Raw genomic sequence first — 16,395 nt, 5'->3', positions numbered from 1 at the left:
GCCAAATGATTACTGGAAACCGTCACACACATGAAATATCTGGGAATGTGCATTCGGAGAGATTTAAAGTGGAACAACCACATAAGACTAAGCACAGGACGACAGATGCCACACAGATTCATTGGAAGAGTCCGTAGAAAGTATAGACGACAAACTAAGGAGGTACCCTCCAGAACTCTCACTGAGCGACACGTTTCCTACTTAAGATAACTACAGGAAACTTACTAGGAGATTTAAAGGAGTGAGGAGTGAATCGTCACGGTTTCGCTTAGCTAGCGCGAAAGCGTCTCGGAGCTGATCGTCCAACTCCAGTGAAACACGCTACAAGAGGTGGCGCTGTGTATCGCATTATGGTGTACTGTAAAAATTGCCATACCGTGTCTCCCTAGAAGAATCAACCTACGAAACGCTTCCTCCTGCGTATATCGTGCGAAAAGACCGTGAAGGTGAAATTAGATTCGAGCTCACACGGAAGTTTACTGCCAGTTCTTCTTTCGGTGCATCATTCGCGACTGTAACAGGTAAGGAAGGAGTGAGAGTGGTACGCGAAGTACTCTCCACCACGCACTTCACCGTAGCTTGCAGAGTACAAATATGGATATAGATGTACATAACTACAAAACAATTTCCTCGAATAATTCTTTTAAGATGAAGATTCAGTATTTGAAAATAACTGCAGCTGCAACTGAATCTAGGTTACGAATGGAGTGACTGATAAGCGAGATAACCTGAGCAGAGACGGCGACCAGCAGCACCGCCGCCGACACCACGACCGCCCTGAAGTCCATCGCCAGCTGCAACTGCGGCTGCAGGCCGCGCAGCCGACACATCGCCAGCCAGCCGCCCAAACCCTGTGACGTCAGCAGGCGACCTTTGACCCGCCGCGCTTGTCGCCGCCTCCGCGACTGGCAGCCTGCTCCCTTTACTCGATACCGCCCGCCACTTTCCATTAGTGCAAACAACGCTAGCCTGACTCACTATTGATAATATCGACTTCGCTGCGACAACTCACTCTACTCACCTACCAACTTTCGCAAAGTTCTTTTTGTTTTCAGTAATATCGGTTATTCCAATCCAAAGCTGTTAACCTACTCTCATCCACTGCTCGGTCAATACGAATTTGCATTAGAGGATTTGCCATCCAAATTCAGTTCTACCTTCTTAGCCTATCTTACACTACTCAATTCTTTAACATGCCCAAACAACTAAATTATATTCTCCAGCCTGCTCGTTATGGACTGTCACTTGCATTTCTCTCTACAAATTTGATGTTTTGATCTTATCTACATGGTTGACCTCCAGGCATCATCTTATAAAATCTATTTCCATTGTCCTGGTTTCCATTCTTTTTTTCATAAGTATCTACATTTCTGCACCATAAGCAACTATATTCTCACTATTACTATGGAAAACCCATTTCTTGGTCTACTGGCTAATTATATTGTTCAAGATTAATCAACGTAGGGATTTCGTCGCTCATTTAGCCATAGTTACTTTGATTTCAATAACTTTCTCGTAAGATATAACAGAACCTAAAAAATTAAATTTTCACATTCTGAAAAATATTTTTCTTGAAAATCAAATAGTTCCTTTTTTACCTATACATACATACAGTGTATTCTCAGAATTAATTTTTAGATGTACCTTGTCCTTGTAAAAGTTACTCTGTATGTATGCCACTTCTTGTCTGCTGCTTGCGAAAAATATTTGGTCATCTGCAAAAAGGAGTGAATGCATCCATCTAACTTAAACACCGTAGTACTGTTGACTTATCTATGTGATCAAAAGTACCGCTCGGTTTCAGAGGCCGCCCCAAAAACATGCGTTTTTCGTATTAGGTGCATTGCACTGCCACCTACTGCCAGGTGCTTGATATCAGCGACCTCAGTAGTCATTGTGAGAGAGCAGATTGGGGCGGTCCTCGGAACTCACGGACTTCTAACGTCGTCAGGTGATAGGGTGTCACTTGTGTCATACGTCTGTATGCGAGATTTCCACACTCCTAAACATTCCTAGCTCCACTCTCTCCGATGTGATAGTGTAGTGGAAACGTGAGGGAACACGTACAGCACAGAAGCGTACAGGCCGACCTCGTCTCTTGATTAACAGAAACTGCCAACAGTTGAAGAGGGTGGTAATGTGTAATAGGCAGACATCTATCCAGATCATCACACAGGAATTTCATACTGCATCAGGATCCGCTGCAAGTACTATGACAGTTAGGCGATGGATGAGAAATCTTGGGTTTCATGGTCGAGCGGTTGTTCATAAGCCACATTTCACGCCGGCATATGCCAAATGACGTCTCGCTTGGTATAAGGAGCGTAAACATTGGACGATTGAACAGTGGAAAAGCGTTGTGTGGAGTGACGAATCACGGTGCACAATGTGGCCATCCGATAGCAGGGTGTGCGCATGGCGAATGCCTGGTGAACGTCATCTGCCAGCGTGTGTAGTACCAACAGTAAAATTCGGAGGTGATTGTGTTATGGTGTGGTCGTGTTTCTCATGGAGCTAGCTTGCACCCCTTGTTGTTTTGCGTGGCACTGTCACTGATGTATTAATCACCTCCTTGTTTCCAACTGTTGAAGAGCAATTCAGGGGTGGCGATTACATCGTTCAACACGATCGACAATTGCATCCCTGTAATGGACTGCCCTGCACAGGGTCCTGACCTGAATCCTATTGAACACTTTTTGAGGTGATTTGGTACGTCGACTTCGTGCCAACCCTCACCGACCGACATCGATACCTCTCCTCTGTGCAGCACTCCGTAAAGAATGGGCTGCCATTCTCCAAGAAACATTCCAGCACCTGATTGAACGTACGCCTGTGAGAGTGGAAGCTGTCAGCAAGGCTAAGAGTGGGCCAAATCCATATTAAATTCCAGCATTACCGATGGAGGGCGGCACGAACTTGTAATCCATTTACAACCAGGTTTCCTGATACTTTTGATCACATAGTGTACATCTAATCAACGACCCTCATCCAATAATCATATAAATGAACTGACTGAATAGCTTGTGGGAGTCCACAATAGACTTAAACTACTGACAGGCCTAGCGAGCTTTACATCCCATGACCATCGTCCATTCATATGAAATTGTTATCCGACCGATCCGTACATGGGTCAGTGTAGTCTGGACTTTTTTGTTGCTCTCTCCAAATCCTTGAACGACATTCACCACAACTCGCTTTCTGAATCCGGATATCTCTTACCGTCCATAAACTGCAACAAAGCATGAATTTTCCACATCCCCTCAAATACGTCGACACCCTGGCAGACCATGAACTCATCTTATATACCTATCCTTCTTTCTAATCGTGATCTAATTAACACACTATTCAAAATGAAAGCTCCAATGCGCCCTTTGCTTCCCCAGCTATCACCCCACACACCTTTCAACATCTACATGGCACGTGTCAATTCCTGTCCATACAGACAGGTCACATCCTTCTCCGAATCACATTCTCTCCAAAACTTCTCGCCTCACACAATTCCTAGGCAACGTTACCAAGTGCACTGACAACATTGTCCAGATTGTGGAAAGATTTTATATCACATCACCATCAAGTTACTGTAAACATCATATCCTAGTTAGTTAGTCCGTTACATGTTCCATAGATCACTTCAACTATTCTTTTACCGAAATGATGTGGAATGAGTCAGTTTACAGTATATTTACACATGATTAGTGTTAATATTCGTCAATGGAATAGAAAAAGCTGTATAGGGGAACTGATTTTAGGTTAGATTTAAACAATGCTTTGCTTCCTGTCAGACATTTAATGTTATTGGAAAAATGTCCAAAAATTTTTGTTACTGCATGTTGATTACTTTATTGAGCCACTGACAGCTTTAGAAATCGATAATAAAGATGATTTTTTGTACAGTGTTGTAGATATGGACGTTACCGTTCTGGTCAAAATACCGTGGATTATTTATGACTAATTTCATTAGCGAATACATGTTTTGTGATGACGCAGTTAAAATGCCTAGCTCGTTAAAAAGGTACCTACACGACGTCCTTGGGTGAACATCACATATTGTCCTTAGTCCTTTCTTTTGTGCAATCAGTACTTTCTTGCTAAGTTACCGTAGAAAATTACTCCATTAGTAAGTGGAAATATGCAAAATATGTTAGGAGGCTGATTCATTTATTTCCAGGACGAGAAATTATACGAAAAGCAAAAGTAGCTCAACTGAACTATTTCAGAGTCTCAGTAATATCCACGTTCCGATTCAAGTTCTCATCAATATGCACACCCAAAAATTTGGCGGATTCTGCCCTACTACTGAGTCTTATTCTTATGCTGCATCAGTTGTTGGTATGACTCTACTTTTTGTGCTGAACTGAATATTTCCTCAAAATGTAGGGAGTGTCCATTTTCAGAAAATCGTTTAATAAGACTCTGAAAAGCGTCTTTAACAATCCCTTCTGTTGCTTTCTCTCTAGTGGTATTTATTATAATATTAGAATCGTTTGCAGAAGAAAGCGCCAATCTACTATATGTATATAGTTAAGCAAGTTAAGATTTCACAAAAATATTTCAGAGACGAAAAATGTATAAGCAACAGCTCGTGTGTATACTAAGACAAAGTGTTAATGATTCGTCGGTCTAAAATTGTTTGCTTGCACTTCACTTTCTTTGGTGATATTGAATACCCTCTTTCTGTGGATTTTGGTTTCGTTTCTGTTGTAGTAAGAGCCAACCTTGTATCGCTGCAGGGACAATTAGGCGTAAAATCTCATCATCTTCATTATTATATCGCTCTATGAAATTAAAATTCACTGATTATCTGACTGGCTTTGTGCATATCCATCACCATTATCGGTACAGGGTCCGATCAGAGCTTTAGGTAGTTTAAACAATTAATTATTTTAAAGAGAAAGCAACAGCAGAATTTATTAACATTGTTTTCCAAATAACAGTTAAGTGGTTCGCAGAAGAAATTTTTTTTTGAAGTAAAAAAGGAAGAAGAAAACCTGTACATCGAATAACACCAAATTTTAAAGCCGCACATGAAGAGAAGTGTGTAAACAGAACAGAATGTTCCAGTCTATCTCCTAAGATAAGTCGTAGGATAAGTGTTGCCACGCGTGTTTACACATTTTGTAAGGAATCCAAACTGATCCTCCCCGCGGTCAGCCTCTACCAGCTTTTCCAATCGTCCGTAATAAATTAGTGGCCGGCCGCTGTGCCCGAGTGGTTGTAGGCGCTTCAGTCCGGAACGGTGCAGCTGCTAAGATCGCAGGTTCGAATCCTACCTCGGGCATGGTTGTGTGTGATGTCCTTAGGTTAGTTACTTTTATGTAGTTCTAAGTCTAGGGTACTGAAGACCTCAGATGTTAATTCCCATAGTGCTTTAAACCATTTGAAACAATTAGTGTTAGTATTTTTCAGCAGGGACTTATTAAGCTGATAGTTAGGTAATTATCACACCTGTCAACATATGCTTTCTTTGGGACTGGAATTATTTTATTCTTCTTGAAGTCTGAGGGTTATTTGGCCTGCCTCCTACATCTTGCTCACCAGATGGTAGAGCTTCGTCAGAGCTGGCTCTCCCAAGGCTATCAGTAGTTCTAATGGAATGTTGTGTACTCCAGTGGCATTTTTCGACTTAGATCTTTCAGTGCTCTGTCTAATTCTTAACGCAGTTCCATATCTTAAGTTTCATCTTCATCTACGTCCTCTTCCATTTCCATAATATCGCCCTCAAGTACGTACCCTTGTGTAGACGCTCTATATACTGCTGCCAACTTTCTATTTTCCCTTCTTCGCTTACAACTTGTTTTCCAACAGAGCTCTTGATGTTCATACAAGTGGTTCTCTTTTCTCCAAAGGCCTCTTTAATATTCCTGTAGGCAATATCTATCTTAGTCCTAGTTATATATGGCTCTACATACTTACATTTGTTCTCTAGCCATCCATGCTTATCCATTTATGAGACGTTTATATTCCTTTTAGCCTATTTCATTTACTGCATTTTTATATTTTCTCCTTTCATCAATTCAGTTCTGTTACCTAGGTATTTCTACTAGCCCTCGTCTTTTTACATACTTGATCCTCTGCTGCATTTAATATTTCATATCTCAAAGCTACCCATTCTTCTTCTACTGTATTTCGTCTCCCCGTTCTTCTCAATCTTTCCTTTATGGTCTCTCTGAAACTATCTCCAATCTCTGGTTCTTTTAGGTTATCCAGATACCATCTCCTTAAATTCCCACCTTTTCACAGTTTCTTCAGTTTTAATCTACAGTTCGCAACTAATAGATTGTGGTCCGAGTCCACAACTGACCCTGGAAATGTCTTACAATTTAAAACGTGGTTCCTAAATCTCTGTCTTATCATTATATAATTTTTCTTAAATCCAGTGTCTCCAGGTTTCTTCATGTATACATTCTTCTTTCATGATTTTTAAACCACGTGTTAGCTATGATTAACTTATGCTCTGTGCAAAATTCTACCAGGTGGCTTCGTCTTTCATTCCTTACCTCCAGTCCATATTCACATACTTCTTTTCCTTCTCTTCCTTTTCCTACTATCGAATTCCAGTCCCCCATTACTATTAAATTTTCGTCTCTCTTCAATAACTGAAAAATTTCTTTTATCTCATCATCCATTTCTTCAATCTCTTAATGGTCTGCGGAACTAGTTGGCATATAAACTTGTGCTACTGTGGTCGGCGTGGGCTTTGTGTCTATCTTGGCTACAATAATGCGTTCGCTGTGCTGTTCGTAGAAGCTTACCAGCGTTCCTACTTATTTATTCATTACTAAATCTTCTCCTGCATCATTCCAATCTGATTTTGTATTTATAACTCTGTATTCACCTGACCAGAAGTCTTGTTCCTCCTGCCACTGAACTTCACTAATTTCCACTATATCTAACTTTAACCTAACCATTTTCATTTTTAAATTTTCTAACCTACCATCTTCCCATTTAAGGGATCTGACATTCCACGATCCGATCCGTAGAACATCAGTTTTCTTTCTCCTGATAAAGACGTTCTCCTGACTAGTCCCTGCCCGGAGATCCGAATGGGGGACTATTTTACCTCCGGTGTATTTTACCCAAGAGAAAGCCATCATAATTTAACCATACAGCTGCATAACCTCTGAAAAAACTACGGCTGCAGTTTCTCCTTGTTTCTACCGTTCGCAGTACTCATACATCAAGGCCGTTTTAGTTAATGTTACAAGGCCAGATCAGTCAATAATCCAGACTATTGCCCCTGTAACTGCTGAAAAGGCTGCTGCCTCTCTTCAGGAACCACACGTTTGTCTGGCCACTCTAAAGATAACCCTCCATTGTGGTTGCACCTACGGTACGGCTATCTGTATCGCACGCAAGCCTACTCACCAGCGGCAAGGTCAGTGGTTTATGAGGGGTGGGGAGGGTGGAGAGCTTATAGGTACGTGATAGAAACCCCTATTAACTAGAGCTCGTAAAGATCGTATCAGTTATGCTGTAATCCCTTAATACAGACTTATATTATTACTCGTTGTCTTGAGAACGGTTCAGTCACTGTTTGTCCTATTACGCTCTGTTATAAACCAGGCCACGGGTAACTGTTCTACATTGGGCATAAATAATAATTAATTCGATTTTTGCGAGCCGTAACAGTTGGTGGTAACAGACATTATCCAGGTATAATATTACATGTCGTCCTGGAGAATAGTTCTATCATACTTTTTTTCCTGTTACATCCTGTTGCAACTATACTGTTGTGACTATAAATAACTGGTTCAGTACACTGTTTCTCCTGTTACATTCTGTTACAGCGTAAAGGTCAGGCAAGTATACTGCTTTGACCATAAGTAATTGATATGATCTTCACGAGTGCTAGTTGCTAGTAGTATATGTTACGTACTTATGAGCTTTACATGCCTATAGAAGTTTGGAGACGTAATTCTCGTGCACATGCCATTTACTTGGTCCACTTCCATCACATCTCAAACCGGCATGTTATGTCCTACAATGTTACGAGGGTCGGTCAAAAAGTAATGCCTCCCATTTTTTTTCTACTTAAAAAAATTAAGTTAAGTGAAAAATTTGAATTTGGCGCCATTCCTCAAACCTTCTTCTGCAATCCACTGCAGTAGTAACTTTCTGTGTCAACAGGTGGCAGCACAGCAGAAGTTTGTAAGATGACCGACATCGATGTTCGTTTGAGACAGCGTTGTGTGATTGAATTCTTGAATGCAGAAGGTGAAACGCCCATACGCATTCATGAAAGACTGAAGAAGGTGTATGGTGTTGTGACAGTGGATGTCAGCACTGTTAGACGATGGGTTCGTCGTTGTAAGGAAGCTGAAGGGCAAACACCGTTGACTGACGAAAAGCGGAGCGACAGGCCGGTGAGTTCAGTGACTCCACACAACATTCAGCAAGTTGATGACATCATTCGTGGTGACCGTCGGGTGACTGCAGATGAAGTGTGTCGCATTATTTCTCTTAGTAAAGGCAGTGTGATCACGATTATTAAGCAATTGGGGTACTCAAAAGTTTGTGCACGGTGGGTTCCAAGAATGTTAACCGATCAGAATAAAGAGGCAAGGAAAACAATAGCCTCCCAACACTTGCAGTGCTTCCGTTTGGAGGGAGATGAGTTTCTGAAAAAAATTGTGACCGGGGACGAAACATGGGTGCATTTTTTTGAACCCGAATCAAAGAGGCAGTCAATGGAGTGGCGTCACACAAGATCGCCGAGGAAGAAAAAATTCAAAACTGTGCGATCGGCAGGGAAAGTTATGGCAACAGTTTTCTGGGATACAGAGGGTGTGATTCTGGTTGATTTTTTGGAGCAGGGATGCACAATAAATTCTGTTCAATACGTAACAACCCTCAAAAAACTTAAAGCACGTCTTCAGCGAGTTCGCCCAACAAAATCAATGGCAGATGTTCTTCTTTTGCATGACAATGCAAGACCACACACCAGTCGTCACACCTCTGACGAGATTGTCAAAATTGGATGGGAAGTTTTGCCTCATCCCCCATACAGCCCTGACCTGGCACCATCAGACTTCCATCTGTTCGGGCCACTAAAAGAAGCTCATCGTGGGATTCATTTTGAAGATGAGGAGGCCGTCAAAACATCCGTGCGTCAATGGCTTAGGAAGCAGAGCTGTGATTTTTACCGTGCTGGGATACATGCCCTTGTTCAAAGATGGACCAAAACTGTAGAGATGGGCGGAGATTACATTGAAAAATGACAAAATGATCCTCAATGTTGTGGTTTTCAACCTATGTAATTGCATTTGAATTTCCTAACAATTAAACGTAGAAAAAAAATAGGAGGCATTACTTTTTGACTGACCCTCGTACTAGCTGTGTTCAGTGACATTGGCGAATGTGCTGTGATTTCACTGTTTGAAAGAGAATTTGGAAAAAAAAAACCATCCGAGTTGTTTCGAGTACAAGAACACAAAATAATCACTGAACGAAATCGTTCAATCGGTATTCATTTGCAAATATTTTACCTACAATCTAAGTACTTTACAAGAGACTGCAACAGCACATTTCAAGTGAATGAAAATGGTTGGAATCGTGTATCGGAGTTAACTGACTGGACACTAAACCATTTTTTCGTATTATTGTTACTAGGTGAAATCGACCCGCCAGGATAGCCGAGAACGCCAACGTGCTGCTCCTGGACTCGGGTAGTCGAGCCGGTTCTGGATCGAATCTGCCCGGCGGACTAACAACGAGGGCTGCTGTGCTGGAGAGCCTGGGTGTGGTTTTTAGGCGGTTTTCCACATCCTTCGAGGTGAATACTGGGCTGGTTCCCACGTTCCGCCTCAGTTCCACGACTCTCAGACATTTGAAAAACGTTCGCACTGTTTCGACGCAAACATCTGGGGTACACTAATTCCGTCCCGGGGGTATGGGGTGGCGACAAGAAAGGCATCTGCCCACCCCTTAACATAAACATGCCACGTCCGTTTAACCATAACAGAAATCCCCGCAAATCGGGATTAATGCTTGGAAAAAGAGAGACTGTTACTAGGTGGAACACTCGAAAGAAACGAAGGAAGCCTGTCACCATGATTGGGTTAGATACATAATGACCAAGGAAATCGGTTTGGTGTTCACGAATAAACCACCCAGACAGACGCTGGACAGAGAGATTGGGTTTTAAACATATATCTGTCCAAGCAAGATTGCTCAAGTAAGTTGCCGAGCCTTTACTAGCAGTCAAATACATTGCTGGTAAATCTTACTTCAAAGCTCAGTATCTTACTCATTATGGAGGGATCCCGACTCAGTTTTCCAAATAAATCAACAGCCGTGGTGCAAACAATGGAAACCAAACAGTGTCGTCATGGTACTGGCGTCATCTGATAGTGTGTGTAGTGTTACAGTGCGAAATAACGTGTGTATACTGTTTGCAGTGTGTATGGTGACCAGCATTCAGATCTTAATTCACATGACAGCACCAGCTTTTTAAGTCAGTAAATAACATCTTATCAAAACGTATTGTACATTGAGCACGTTCCTTGTGAGGTTCCACAGTTCTAAACAGACTGGGCTTGTATTCGAGAGGAGCTCTAAACTCTGGCTTGTCATCTTGATAATTTAGGTTTTCCCTAAATTACTTCAGGACAATGTCGGAATGGTATCTACTGTAAATCCATGGCCAGATACCCGTCTCACACTTGTCAAACTGCATTCCATTGTCTTATAGCTGGTCTACATAGACCACGCACGAAAGCTATTTGTCCTACAGAAAAAAATGAGCGAAGCCGTTTTGTAGGAAATTTAATGTAGTTAAATTTTGCACTGGGATACGTTTTCGCCTAGGGCCACAATTTTCGAGTAATTCAAGAAAAATGTGCAAAAGTGACTTTTCAACGCACTTCATCCCCACATTCATCTCCACCAGTCAGGCTTTCTATTGTGTTGGTCGTAGCACTCTCAACAACAAGTATACAAAAATTAACGACTGTACGAACTATCCACGATGTTCGACCTGTTTTAGTTTATATTGATTCCACTATTACGCCACTAGCACAGTCGGCTGCTTCGTTAGAATTATTAATTAAATGTGGCTTCGAGGGTAATGAACGGAAAACGACTTTTGTAAACGTTAGGCTACAATAATTAAAATGACGATTCGATCCAAACTTAACCCTTATAAGCACAGTGGCTTCGTAGTCGGAATGCCTGACAAAAACAACGATGTAATTGAAACTTCCTGGCAGATTAAAACTGTGTGCCTGACCGAGACTCGAACTCGTAACCTATGGGCGTGAGTCGTGCTTGGGTAGCTCAGTTGGCAGAGCACTTGGCCGCGAAAGTCAAAAGTCCCGTGTCCGACTCTTGGCCCGGTACACAGTTTTAATCTGCCAGAAAGTTTCATATCAATGCACACTCCGCTGCAGAGTGAGAATCTAATTCTGGAAGCATCCCCCGGGCTGTGACTAATACATGTCTCCGCAGTATCCTTTCTTTCCGGAGTGCTAGTTCTGAAAGGGTCGCAGGAGAGGTTCTGTAAAGTTTGGAACGTAGGAGACGAGGTACTGGCAGAAGTAAAGCTGTGAGAACGGGGCGTGAGTCGTGCTTGGGTAGCTCAGTTGATAGAGCACTTGGCCGCGAAAGGCAAAGCTCACGAGTTCAAGTCTCGGTCAGGCACGCAGTTTTAATCTGTCAGGAAGTTTCATATCAGCGCACACTCCGATGCAGACTGAAAATCTCGTTCTGGGAAGGATGTAATTGTTTATTTTACGGTGTTAAAATTCACGAAACAGGTAAATTACACAAACGTCAAGTTTACAGTTTGTAAGGACAGTAAATATCGAATGTGGGGAATAGTTCGTGTAGTCAAATGTACTTTTACAGTGGTAGGAGGGTGTGCCGTGGACAACACACTAAAATTACAACCACTACTAGTTTACTGTCAATTCTGTGAGCGGCGTATCTTTGCACACGACAAGGAAATGAGAGTAACCGAAACTACCAGGTTGAAAAACTTCTGTTACTCACGAGACACTTTTCACCCTACTTCTCTGAAGGCGAGAGAGCGCACCGCGGTGCAGTGTTCCAGCAGAGATGAGACAGTAGGTCATCGGTGTCAGGAGATTAAGTGTGCTGCGGTCGCGGCCGTGGCCCGGGCACTTACGTTAGAACTCTGCCAGGCGGCGCTACTCCCTGACGTGTGGTTCCCACGCAAAAGTAACTGCTGCAACAGAATCTTTCCAAGGGACCAGTGTCACATCAGAACATCGAAATGTGTAGGAATGAGATCAGGGCTCAACCGGCCTACTAAGGAAAATAATTCACTCTCACAGATTGGCAGATTACAGGAACTATTCCAGGATCTGAGAAGTAAGGTACAAAACTTGCCGTTAGTCAGCAACCGTGCAGCTACATCTACATCTCATGAAGCCATCGCATGGTGCGTAGCAGAGTGTACCCTGTACCGCTTTTAGACATTCAGTTCCTGTTCCATTCTCAAATGGGCCGAGGGAGGAACGACTCTCTGTATGCCTCCGAATGAGTCTTGATTTTTCGTGTTTTATCCTTGTGGTACTTACGCTCTGCAGTCAGCTTGAAACGCCGTTTCTCTAAATTTTTGAATAGTGTTCGTCGAAAAGAAAGTCGCCTTCCCTCCAAGAATTCCTATTTGAGTTCACGATGATACTCCATAACACCTCCATGTTGATCGAACCTACCGGTAACAAATCTAGTAGTCCGCCTCTGAATTGCTTCTATACTGAAGAGCCAAAGAAACTGGTACACCTGCCTGATATCGTGTAGGGCCCCTGCGAGCACACAGAAGTTTCGCAACACGACGTGACATGGACTTGACTAATGTCTGAAGCACTGCTGGAAGGAACTGACACTACGAATCCTGCAGGACTGTCCATAAATCCGTAACAGTACGATACGCTGGCTTTCTCTTCTGCAAACCACGTTGCAAGGCATCCTGGATATACCTTAATAATATTCATATATGAGGAGTCTGGTGGCCAGCGGAAGTTTTTAAACTCTGGAGAGTATTCCTGGAGCCACTCTATAGCAATTCTAGCAAATCTGGACGTTTGGGGTCTCTGTCGTAATGCAGAATCAACATGAATGGATGCTGGTGATCAGACAGGATGCTTGCATACGTGTTACCCGTCAGAGTCGTATCCAGACGTATGAGGGGCCCTATATCACTCCAACTGCACATGCCACACCCCACTGACCAAGGGAGGTGGTACAGTGGATAGCACACTGGACTCGTATTCGTGAGGACGACGGTTCAATCCTGCGTCCGGACATCCTGATTTAGGTTTTCCGTGATTTCCCTAAATCGCTCCAGGCAAATATCGGGATGGTTCCTTTGAAAGGTTAAGGCCGAATTCCTTCCCCGTGATTCCCTAATCCGATGAGACCAATGACCTCACTGTTTAGTCTCTTCCCCCTAACAACCCAATCCATCCCAGACCACTGCAGAGCCTCCACCAGCTTGAACAGTCCCCTACTGTCATGCACGGTCCCTGAATCTATGGGGTTGTCTCCATACCGTACACGTCCATCAGCTTGATACAATTTGAAACGAGACTCGTCCAACCATTCAACATGTTGCAGTCATCAACAGTCCAATATCGGTGTTGAAGTGCCCAGGCGAGGCTTACAGCTTTTTGTCATCAAGGGCACACGAGTACCGTCACGAAACCCCATAACGACGATGTTTCGTTCAATGGCTCGCACGATGACACTCGTTGATGACCCAGTACTGAAAACTGCAGCAATTTGTGGTAAGGCGGCACTTCTGTCACGTTGAACGATTCTTTTCAGTAGTCTTTGGTCGCGGTCTTGCAGTATATTTTTCCGGCCGCAGCGATGTCGGAGATTTGATGTTTTACCGGATGCTGCTTGTTTACATATCTCTGTATTTGAGTACGCATGCGTAATACCAGTTTCTTTGGCGCTTCACTGTATACCTCCCTTTAATCCGACCTGGTGTGCATCCGAATACTAGTCCAGTACTCAAGAACAGATCGCACTAGCGTCATACATGCGATTTCCTTTACAGATGAACCACACTTTCCGTAATTCTCCCAATAAACCGAAGTCGGCCAGTCACCTTCCCTACAACAAACCACACATCCTCGCTCCATTTCATATCGCCTTGCAACGTTACGCCCAGATGTTTAAACGACCTGACTATGTCATGCAGGACACTACTAATGCTGTATCTCAAGGTTACAGGTTTGTTTTTCCTACTCATCTGCACTAACTGGCATTTTCCTGCACTCAGAGCTAGTATCCATTTATCACAATGACTAGAAATCCGCCTAGAGTCACTCAACTACGACACTATACCGCACACCTCAGAGTCGTTAGCAAACAGCGACAGATTGCTGCTCACACTGTGCGTCAGATCATTTATGTATATAGAAAATAATGTCGTTGCTATCACTCTTCGCGGGGCTGATGATACCCTGGCCTCTGATGAACACTCGCCACTGAGGACAACATACTGTGTTTTATTACTTAACAAGTCACTGAATCACTCAGGTATCTGGGAACATATTCCTTATGTTCATATCTTCGTTAGCAGTCTGCAATGGAGCACCTTGTCAAATGTTTTCCGTCTTAGGTTACTTGCAGATGACGCTGTCGTTTATCTACTAGTAAAGTCATCAAAACATCAAAACAAATTGCAAAACTGTTTAGAAAAGATACATGTGGTGCTAAATTGGCAATTGACCCTAAATAACCAAAAGTGTGAGGTCATCCACATGAGTCGTAAAAGGTAACCGTTAAACTTCTGTTACACGATAAACGAGTCGTCAAATCTAAAGGCCATAAATGCAACTAAATACTTAGGAATTACAATTAAGAACAACTTAAATTGGAAGGAACACGTAGAAAATGTTTTGGGGAAGGCTAACCAAAGACTGCATTTTATTGGTACGACGCTTAGGAAATGTAACAGAACTGCACTCGGTTGTCCGTTCTCTTTTACAATACTGCTGCCCCGTGTGGGATCTTTACCAGATAGGATTGACGGAGTACATAGAAAAAGTTCAAAGTAAGGCAGCACGTTTTGTATTACCATGAAATAGGAAGACAGTGTCACTTAAATGATACAGGATTTTGGATGGACGCCATTAGAACAAAGGCTTGATTTCGTTGCGGAGGACTCTACTCACGAAATTCCAATCACAAACTTCCTTCTCAGAATGTGAAATTTTTTTTGTTGACACCGACGTACATAGAGAGTAACGCGCGCCATGCTGAAATAAGGGAGACAGGAGCTCGTACGGAGAGATATAGGTGTTCGTTCTTTCCGAGCGCTGTACGAGATTGGAATAGGTGATAAGTTCCTAAGGGACCTAACTGCTGAGGTCATCGGTCGCTAGGCCCACACACTAGCAAATCTAAATTAAACTAATGTACACTAAGGACAACGCACACACCCATGCCCGAGGGAGAACTCGAATGCACGACGGGAGAGGGCTGGGAGGGGGGGGGGGGGGGAGGAGGTGGGTGGACCGCGACAAGGCGCCTCAGACCGCTCGACTGAGATTGGAATAATAGGGAATTGTGAAGGTGGTTCGATAAACCGTCTACCAGGCACTTAAATGTGATTTTCAGAGTATCCGTGTACATGTGTACCTGTACATGAAACCTAGAAATAAGGAATCCGCACGTTGTTGTCCTTTATCAAAAATGGCTCTGAGCACTATGGAACTCAACTGCTGCGGTCATTAGTCCCCTAGAACTTAGAATTACTTTAACCTAACTAACCTAAGGACATCACACACATCCATGCCCGAGGCAGGATTCGAACCTGCGCCCGTAGCAGTCGCACGGTTCCGGACTGCGCGCCTAGAACCGCGAGACCACCGCGGCCGGCTGTCCTTTATCCATAGTTCGCAAGACATCATGAGAGAAAAGGGAAATCCGAAGTTCAGGCGAGCGATGCTTTCTAAAATCGTGCTGATTCGTGAATTTTCGGTCTCGATGGAAATTTATCACATTCGTCCTGAGTATGTATTCCTGAATTCTACAGCAAGTCGATGTTAAGGATATTGGTATGTAATACTGCGAGCCCGTTCTTTCACCCTTTTTATAAAAAGGAATCACCCGAGCTTTTCCCGGTTTCTTGAGACTCTGCGCAGGGCGAAAGATTCACGATAAATGCGAGGTAACTGAAGGGCCAACGATTTAGGTTAGTCTCTGTAAAATCGAATTGGGATTCCGACTGGACATACCACTTACTTATTTTCAACTCTTTCATTTGTTTGTGTACGCCAGCTATGCTTATTACTATGTCCTCCATAATGTAGTCTGTTAGATGGTCAAACGATGATATGTTTCCACGATTCTCAAGCGTGAATGATTTCTTAAATGCCAAGTTTAAGACTTGGGTGTTAGTTCTGCTGTCTTCAACTG

At 43.0% G+C, this 16,395-nt stretch overlaps 1 protein-coding gene across 1 annotated transcript in view; it reads right to left on the bottom strand.

Moving 5' to 3' along the window:
* LOC126339739 (inter-alpha-trypsin inhibitor heavy chain H6-like) overlaps window positions 1-922 on the bottom strand; it is a 160,154-nt gene extending 159,232 nt beyond the window's left edge. Inside the window, exon 1 of the mRNA XM_050001658.1 lies at window positions 729-922. Coding sequence (XP_049857615.1) covers window positions 729-830 — 102 coding nt within the window. The 5' untranslated portion in view covers window positions 831-922. The remainder of the gene's footprint in view (window positions 1-728) is intronic.
* Window positions 923-16,395: the final 15,473 nt, after the last annotated feature.

This window comes from Schistocerca gregaria, chromosome 1 (assembly GCF_023897955.1).
Source record: "Schistocerca gregaria isolate iqSchGreg1 chromosome 1, iqSchGreg1.2, whole genome shotgun sequence".
Taxonomy (NCBI): Eukaryota; Metazoa; Arthropoda; class Insecta; order Orthoptera; family Acrididae; genus Schistocerca; species Schistocerca gregaria.
This window is presented reverse-complemented; position numbering and strand designations above follow the sequence as displayed.